The sequence below is a fragment of the Parambassis ranga genome, chromosome 15 (genome assembly GCF_900634625.1).
Source record: "Parambassis ranga chromosome 15, fParRan2.1, whole genome shotgun sequence".
Classification (NCBI taxonomy): domain Eukaryota; kingdom Metazoa; phylum Chordata; class Actinopteri; family Ambassidae; genus Parambassis; species Parambassis ranga.
Window position 1 is genome coordinate 3868659 of NC_041035.1, and position 9438 is coordinate 3878096.

The 9438-nt window shown below is 41.4% G+C and overlaps 1 protein-coding gene across 1 annotated transcript; it reads left to right on the forward strand.

Annotated features, from left to right (window-relative positions):
- The first annotated feature begins 4777 nt into the window (after window positions 1–4777).
- Window positions 4778–6368, forward strand: LOC114447710 (proteinase-activated receptor 2-like). Its single transcript, XM_028424116.1, has 4 exons — window positions 4778–4811; window positions 4997–5296; window positions 5482–5663; window positions 5749–6368. The coding sequence occupies exons 2-4, from the start codon at window positions 5117–5119 to the stop codon at window positions 6302–6304; spliced, it is 918 nt and encodes a 305-aa protein (XP_028279917.1). The 5' UTR covers window positions 4778–4811; window positions 4997–5116; the 3' UTR covers window positions 6305–6368.
- The last annotated feature ends 3070 nt before the right edge of the window (window positions 6369–9438 follow it).

Consider the following 9438-nt stretch of genomic DNA (forward strand, 5'->3'; position numbering starts at 1 on the left):
ATCTAGTTAAAAATGCTGTTATAAAATGATCAGATCGATCGTGAGGTTTATAGTTATTGTGTTTCACTCTCAGTGTATGTTACCATAAAAACACCAATGCTGCTTTTGTATCATTTGTACATGGACACTCCTGGCTGAGAGAGTATATGTTATATGTTGTCCTCAGTGTGTTGTTGCAGAATGCACAGTGATGCAGATACACATACATAGAAGCAGATACACAGAGAGACATGTTATCTCAAGCTGTTCTCGTGACCTCAGTGTTGTATGTCGTGACATCTCCTAAGCTGAGTGTTTTGTCACATCCCTAATCTACTAATCAGCAGATAAGTAGCATGAATAAGGGCAGTGTGCAGTCAGAGCTGATATCCCGGTGTATACTTTATGATGTTTGGAAAGTCTCATAAAGATTTATTAAAAAATGTAGTAAAACCTGTGTCTCCCTGATTTAAACCCTGAAATAATGAAGGCACAAATATTCAGAGATCAGTTTGTCTGATAAAGTCCAGTCTCTGTGTTAGAATGAAAGTTTTAGCAGGTGTTCCTGTGATTTTTTGTCATGAATCCTAAATAAACAGCTACACTATCATGCTCACACACTAGCCACCTCCGAGACTTTACATCATGAGGGGCCCATTCAGCTTGACTTTTACAATCAGCTGAATGACAATATTAATGGTACAGTGTCGTTTGAATCCATGGCATTAAAATGTGCAAAGTTTTACTGAAAAAAAACAGTAAAAAGATCTTGGAGGCCAGGAGATTTTTACACCTAGTGTGAGGCATTAGTAGTAGAAAAATACCACAGGAAGCTGTGGGTAGATAAAAATCATCAAAGTGTCATTTGGAGATATGTGCTCTCACACTTTAGCAAATACTTTTCCTCTAAACTAAATATCTGAGTGCTGGAAATGTAAAAACAAAAAGTGCCAATTCTGTCAATGTGAATATAGAGAAAGCTGCAGAAGGTGAATCCACTTTTTCAGCTATGAAATAAGACAAAGAGATGTTTTCTGTCAGGGTTTGTGTGGGTGAGTCCAAAGTCAAAACTCAAAATCACACACACAGTGGAAAAATGCAAAAAGCAAAACAGGATCACAAAACGAGAGTTCCAGGAACAAAACATGGCAAGGCAAGGTTACCGGAGGATTGCGAAGTCCAGGCTGGTAATGTGCACACACATTACCCAAACGTGACGAGATCATCATCACGACATCGCTCCTCCCGTCTGGAGCCCGCCCTCTGGCCGAGACGGGAGGAGCGACGCCGTCTGGAGCGACGCCGTCTGGGGCCCGCCCTCTGGCCGAGACGGGAGGAGCGACGTCGTCTGGAGGCCGAGACGGGAGGAGCGACGTCGTCTGGAGGCCGAGACGGGAGGAGCGACGAGACGGGAGGAGCGACGTCGTCTGGAGGCCGAGACGGGAGGCCGAGACGGGAGGAGCGACGAGACGGGAGGAGCGACGTCGTCTGGAGGCCGAGATGGGAGGAGCGACGAGACGGGAGGAGCGACGTCGTCTGGAGGCCGAGACGGGAGGAGCGACGAGACGGGAGGAGCGACGTCGTCTGGAGGCCGAGATGGGAGGAGCGACGTCATCTGGAGGGCGAGACGGGAGGAGCGACGTCGTCTGGAGCCCGCCCTCTGGCGGCCGAGACGGGCGGAGCGACGCCCGCCCTCTGGCGGCCGAGACGGGAGGAGCGACGCCGTCTGGAGCCCGTGGTCAGTGGGAGGGGCAGCAGGAGCGAGAGTGGAAAAGAGCAACTGGAAATTTTGGTTGAGGTCAGCGGCTTGGCGCTAGGAGCTGCCCGAGACCTCCACGAGGGACTGGTGAAGGCGGTCCAGCTGTTCCTCCTGCTGCGCCAGCCCTCGGCCCTGGCTGGCCAGCGCCGAGCGTACTGCCTGCGTCCATGGTGGCCAGTTTGTACTGTCAGGGTTTGTGCGGGTGAAAGAGGACACAGGCGCAGAATGCGGTGCAGTACTCGAGCAGAGTCTTTATTAAAAAGCCAGGAGGGCAACAAGTCCAAAGTCAAAACTCAAAATCACACACACGGTGGAAAAATGCAAAAAGCAAAACAGGATCACAAAACGAGAGTTCCAGGAACAAAACATGGCAAGGCAAGGTTACCGGAGGATTGTGAAGTCCAGGCTGGTAATGTGCACACACATTACCCAAACGTGACAAACTGGCCGAGAGTGCAGGGAAGACAAAGACTATATACACAGGGAGCAGGGTAGACAACTAGACACAGGTGTGACACATGAGGGAGGATCAGGTAATCACCAGGAGGAGGAGGGAGAACACAAGGAGGGGGATGTCAAGACACCTGAAACGAGAGGAGAGTCAGTGATACAGAACTTAACAGGAAATACCAAAATAAAACAGGAAGTACACAAGCACAAAAATAACACAAACCAAATCTATCAATGATTTGTGTCTGATTTATGCCTAGTTTGTTTTCAGAAGAAACAATTCAATCACCCCCCCCCACACACACAAACACACACACAGGATGAGCTAAGCAGAAAGATGTGTTCCCTGATGTTTACTTTGTTTCTGGGAGCCTCATCTTTTATCTGGCTCTTGGCTCCAGCAGGTAAGAGAAGGAAATTAAAACTTTTCAGATATAAGGAAATATTTTTTACAAACCATTCTGAACTCTATTTAACCATTCAAAATCTACTTTTTATATTATTAGGGCCCGTTCAGCTTCACTTTTACAGTCAGCTGAATGACAACATTAATACCAAAGTGTTGTTTGAATCCATGGCATTAAAATGTGCAAAGTAGTACTGAAAAAAGTTTTTTACTGTGAGGCATTAGTGGTATAAAAATACCACAGGAAGAAGTAAGTAGATAAAAATCAAGTGTCATTTGGAGACGTGTCACTCTTACAGGGTCCTCACACTTCAGAAAGAACAGAGTCAAGTACAACTTCCAAAGGTTTATATAATATTACATGGACAAAAGAATATGCAAACATAACCAGGTATACACAGGAGGTGTATGAACAACCTTTGATTAGATGTTTTTAGTTTTCTGAAAACAGCTGTTTCTTTATTTCTCCTTTTATACTAAGACTTAAACTGGTCTGCTACCATTCAGTATTTGTGTTAACTCTGTCACTGATGGGATACAAATTCAATTCTCTCAGGACCAACATAGCCTCTCAAACACCAGATTTCTTACTGAAGAATGGATGAATTATACTATAATGAAACCTCAGTGCAACAAGTGTGTGATGCAAACATGTTCTACAGCTGTCAGGAATCCAGGTGGAGCCAGGGCCTTTATTTCGGTATTTTGTTGTTTTGCCTTAGTTCCTGCTTTATTTCCTGTTTTTGCATTTGCTTCCTGTTTTATTTTGAAAAATAACTGAACCTCCTCTCATTTCAGGTGTCTTGACTTCCCCTTCCTCGTGTGCTCCCTCCCCGTCCTGTTGATTACCTGCTCCTCCCTAATGTGTTTCACCTGTGCCTCTTTGTCTGCCCTACTCCCCGTGTATTTAGTGAGTTTCCCCTTTCACTAGGTGCCAGTTTGTTACGTATGTTAGTGAATCTTCGTCTCGTCTCTCATGCCTTGTCAGCCCAAAGCTTTCAGCCTTGTTCTCTGGTAAAGATTCATGAGTATCATGCCTAGCTCTTGTTTTTGTAATTTTTGATTACCTTGATTTCTCCAACCAAGCCTGGTTCTTGCTCCCACAGCTAGTGGTGATCTTTTGTTTATTGACTCTGGTACTGACCTTCTCAGTATTATTAAAGACAATTGTTATTTTTTAACCGCTCTGTGCCTGAGCATTTGTGTCCACATCCACAACAACTCCCTGACAACGACTGCTTTATTGGAAAAGCTGCATTCATCAAGTATGTGCTGACATGATCATCTGTTGTATTGGACTTCCTTTGATCATAGTGGCCATCATCGCACTTTATTTACCGTTATGTACATGATCACTGACATTTGTTAATGATGGATGTGTTGGTGCAGTCTGTTTGTAAAGCATTGTTCATGTGTTATAACTGCCCCCTAAATGGATAAATGAACTCAGAAACAAACTCGGGAGGAGGTGTTGTTGAGAATGTTTAAAACATGTTTTTTTTAATGTTTCCTACAGATACAAAAAGATCATGTTGCTCCAGTTTATGTCATCAACCTTCTACTTTCCGACCTTTTCTAGCTCTGCTGTGTGATGGTTATGATGAAAGACATGAACTGTGAGAACTATAGATTATTTGGGTTTTAGTATTTCGGTCTGATGGTAAGCATTGGATTCATGGTCTGTTTCCCTGGAAAGGTAAATATTTTGGGTGGATTTAATTAGTACATAATCTGGTACACCGAAAAAAAAAACTGTCCTGTCTTGCAGTAATTTTTCCTTTTCTGTCGGCCTCTCTATTTGTCGCACAGTTTTGAGGTTGTCCTCTTTATAAACAACAGGAAATCAAAGTCTGATACATATGATTCCTACATAAACAGCTGCACTACTGTGCTCCCACTTTCCCTCAGCCAACTCTGAGACTTTACATCATGAGGGACCCGTTCAGCTTCATTTTTACAATGAGCTGAATGATAATCTGTATTAATGATACAGTGTAGTTTGAATCCATAGCATTAAAATAAACAAGATTTTTACATTTCTACATGTTGCCAAATGTTGGGGGATGATTTCTACACTTACTGTGAGGTACCAGAGAAAAAAACCAGAGAAAGATGTGGGTAGATAAACAAGTGTCATTATGAGGTAGCTGTCTTTCTGTACAGGGTTCTCGCTGTGAGCACACGCTGTAAGAACAAAGTAAAGTCTAACTTCCAAAGGTAAATAGTTTTTTCTTATATATTACATGGACAGAGGAACTGAACAAACTGAATCAGTCTTACACAGGAAGTGTATGAACAACTGTGGATATATGTTGTTCTAAGATCGCCTAATCAATGCAGCTTGATGTACCTATTGATATTTGACTCTGTTAGCGTTCTTTATTCTTCTTTCTTTCACACAGACTCAAACTGTTATCATCGAGTGTTTACGTGAACTTTAAAGCTATAAGAATATTACTGATGTTAAACAACTTGCTGTCACTCAGGACCAACATAATCTCTCAAACACCAGATACTGAAGAATGGAGGAACTCTACAACACCTCGGGGAACCAAAGTTATGATTATAATTATTATGATGACAACACAAACTACGGCTGCTTTTTTGGAAACTCTGCATTCATGCAGTATGTGCTGACATGGATCATCTGTTGTATTGGACTTCCTTTGATCATAGTGGCCATCATCGCACTTTGTTTCCTGGTATGTACATGATGACTGACATTTGTTATTGATGGATGTGTTGGTACAGTCTGTATGTAAAGCATTGTTTATGTGTCATAACTGCCTCCTAAATGGATGAGTGAACAGAGCACTATGACGTCTTAAAGAGGTGTTGATGAGACCATGTTTTAACACTTATTCACTTTTTTTAATGTTTCCTACAGATACAAAAAGATCATGTTGCTCCAGTTTACGTCATCAACCTTCTACTTTCTGACATTGTGCAGCTCTGCTGTATGATGGTTATGGTGAAAGGCAAGACCTGTCAGATCCTTAAAATATTTGTTCCTTACTATTTTGGTCTGATGGCCAGTGCTGGATTCATGGTGTGTGTTTCCATGGAAAGGTAACTATCTTATGTCTCATGTGTTGCTGCATTTCATCAGTTGATGCACCTTAAAAACTGTCTATGTCTCTGTCCTGTCTTACAGGTATTTGGTCATCGCCCACCCACTGTGGTACAGATACAGACGGACCATTAAATCCTCTGTGATTGTCAGCATTGTGGTCTGGATCCTTCCTCTTGTTTATGTCCTACCTTCATACTTCCAGGTTGATTTTCACATCACTGAAACCATCTATGGTATATTCTGTCTCCTGCCCCTCCCTCTGTTCATGTTCTTCCTGGTTGGGACTCTTAAAGCTCTGTCCTCAGCTCGCAGTGTCCCCTCTGATGAGAAAAGAAGGATTGTGGCTATCTTGGTGGTAGTGCTGCTTATTTACACACTGCTATTTCTGCCTAACATCATCTGGTCTCTGGTAGAAGAGGCCAGAAATAACAGCATTTTCGCTGAATTGTCTGTATTGTTTCTTCAGCTGAGTCCTCTTGCAGACCTGACCATGTATGTTTTTATTAGAAAAGGAGCCATAGACAACCTCTTGTCCTCACTGTGCTGTGGTAGAATGGACAGTGATGCTGACCATCCTGTCACAGTCCTTGCTGATGTCAGCAAATCAGCAGCAGATCCACAGCAAGGAGAAGTTTAGGTGAAGAGAAAGAATAAAGACCCTGAACAGAGAAGATGATACATTCACCAAGACTGGGTCAGCAGAGCAGCAGGCTTTAGCACACATGATGCAGCCACAGGGAAGAATGCATGTATGTAATGCAGCATTACTGTTTCTTTGATGAAGGTCAGCCTCATCATTATTATTCAGTCTGCTAACACTGTAACAGAGACCTGCTGAGCTCAATATTGACTGCAGCTTTATACTGTATATTAAATGTCTGAATGGAGAAACACTGAGTGTCTGATTGATTCAGCATCTTTGACAGTTTTGAACATTGCATGGAGTCGTTGTAGTTGGAGGTGACAGGCTGTAACTCTTGTGTAACATAATGTGTCTGACAAAGTGTGTGAGATGACTCCAAATACACACTTTCAGCTAAATATGATATTTAAATATAACAAGAGGGAATTCTGTAACACAGTGAGTGTAATGACCAAAATACTCTTCATAGAGGATTAAATAGTAGACTAAAGGCAGAATATGAGGTAACAGTTTGACAACAGGTGCTGCTGTCTGCTTTTAATGTTCTCAAAGAAAACACATGTAGTGAGGGTTTTTATTCAGTAATTCAGTAATTTTTAGTCAGTAATTTTTCCTTTTCTGTCGCCTCTCCATTTGTCCCATAGTTTTGAGGTTTTCTTCTTCATAAACAACAGGAAACCAAACGTCTAACCACTGAACATGAAAAAACATGGTGACTGATGACTGATGAAGTAGGCTATAAAATCTGTCCTTTTACATGCAGAAAAATAATAGTGATGTTATATTATAGACAGGAACATAGACATATTTTTCCTTATTTCCATTTACCCACAATTCCTTGGTGGCACCAGTCAGCACACACAGACACACAGAGGTGTACAAACATCTGGTTACTAAAGCTGCCCCCAGAACAGCATCATCAGTGATGACATGGAGGAGTCCTCTCATGGGCAGCATGGATCCATTTTTAAGATTAGCTGTAGTAATACTGGAGTATATTTCTGTCAACATGTGCAGATGAACATGTGATGAACAAAGCAGTCTACATCAGCACACTGCTGTGAAATACTACAATACGGACAGCTTCCTGCCGCTAGAACTTCCTGGGACCTTCCTGCCCATAGATAGATAGATAGATAGATAGAACAAAACATATGGCTGCTATAGCACCATGTGGTGATTAGTCAACAAAGTTTTGAAGAAAGGCTCCAGCACACAAAAAACCTACAAGCCACACAAAGGCTTAACACATGGCTGCACTGCCTCCTTCTGGTGAGACCCAATCCAATATAATGAATATGTTGTATGATGAACAGGAGGCAGAACAGAGTCAGTTCCAAACAGTCAGTACATTGTTATGGGGTCCCACCCATCTCAGGCAAGGCCTCATACAAGCGTGCTACTGTAATGTTGGCAAGGTTGTTGCATTGAGCAGAATATTCATGCAGTTTTTGTTTGTAACTGAGATGTCATCATTTCAGTGAAAATGAAACTTGATCGACTTGTGTTGCTGCTGTGAGCAGAAGAGTAAATTCAAAGGAACTATATGTGTTGAAAGAAATCTGTTGATCTGGATGATGGAAAAATAAACATTGTACAATGAGTACATAACATGACCTGTCTTGTTTATAACAAGCACTGTTATAAGTCTTACACAAATATAAAACAATATACATTTTAATACATCTTATTACAGTACATTTTCTTTTCCATGTACATCAAACTTCAGTACATCAACAATCAGTTTATGGTTGGCATATTCAGAATCCACATATGTGAGTGGAATGTAGGCATCTGATCTTCTACCTCGCAGAAAGTTGTGCAGAAAAAAAAAAACAATGTTAACTACTTTGTCTGGATCCACCCAAATAGTTGTTCGGAACACTCTGTTTGCCAAAATTCAAATTAAAGATCCTTTGACGTCTGTTCAGATCTCAAAAGGGATAGGGCTTCATTAAATCCATTCTGAGAGGATAGGTCTCATCTCCAATAAACATGTAGGGCATCATGACTGAGATTCAGTAACATTGTGAGTGTAAAGACTGAAACTCTTTTTATGGGATTCAGTAGTCCATCGAGTACATGTATTATAACATCAAAGTCTGCTGGTGTCAGCTTGAAATACACTCTTACCTGTCAGTGGCATGAGGTTTTATTTTAACCACATTTCTCATAACACTTTAAGACTAAAAGCAGAACATGAGGTAACAGTTTGACAACAGGTGTTGCTGTTTTGCATAAAATGTTCTCAAGAACTCACTCTGACGTGTAGTGAGCATCGGCATTAGTCAATAATTTTTCCTTTCTCTGTCGGCTACTCCATGTTCACAGTTTTGAGGTGTTCTTTGAGGTGCTCTTTATAAACAACAGGAAACCAAACGTCTGACCACTGAACATGAAAAAACATGATGACTGATAAAGTATGTAAAGCACATGCATGCACACACAGCACAATCATTTCAAGTGTTTCTGGTATGCAAAACACACACACACTCTCTCTCACACACACAACAACACATTACTTATACTGCAACTCCTATGCAAATCAGCATACACTTGAATTTCTGCTTTATATCATCACTGGAGGTGTTTATGGGTGGTGTGTCTGTGTATATTGTTTAGAGTGACATCAGCTTTTGAAAAGTGGCCGGTTGTTTTGTTGCTGTTGAAAAGAATTCAAAACAGTGTCACTTCTAATAAGGACACATGAATGAAAGAAACAACTTATTTGCTTGATATATTTTTCACAGGATGTGTTGTGATAAAGTTAAAACATTCTCCTCACAAATGAAGACCTTTCTGGACTGGGATTTTTAGGCTCAACTGTATTCAACATCGGCACAACAAAGCTCACTGATGACGGGAAAAAATGAAGAAATGTTCCACTACTTCCTGCTCTCAGAAAGGAGCTATTCATAGACAGATGGGGTTTTACTAGATACAAACATACATTACTAGATACATTACACATCACTGGTGGTGCATGCATACAGCACATCCGTCTCTCCTATATTCCCAAAAATAAACAAAAATAAAGAAGGGTTAGTATGACATGAAAAATTGGAATGAAAACATTTTATAGCCTGCGGTTTGTACATTTCAGCTCAGTCCACAGTGAGACGATTGCA

Bases quoted from the DNA above. Each gene is read 5' to 3' on its own strand.
- LOC114447710 (XM_028424116.1), top strand. From the start codon at position 5,117: ATGGAGGAACTCTACAACACCTCGGGGAACCAAAGTTATGATTATAAT. The intron at 5,297-5,481 runs GTATGTACATGA...TGTTTCCTACAG, and splicing joins TCATCGCACTTTGTTTCCTG to ATACAAAAAGATCATGTTGC. The intron at 5,664-5,748 runs GTAACTATCTTA...CCTGTCTTACAG, and splicing joins GTGTGTGTTTCCATGGAAAG to GTATTTGGTCATCGCCCACC.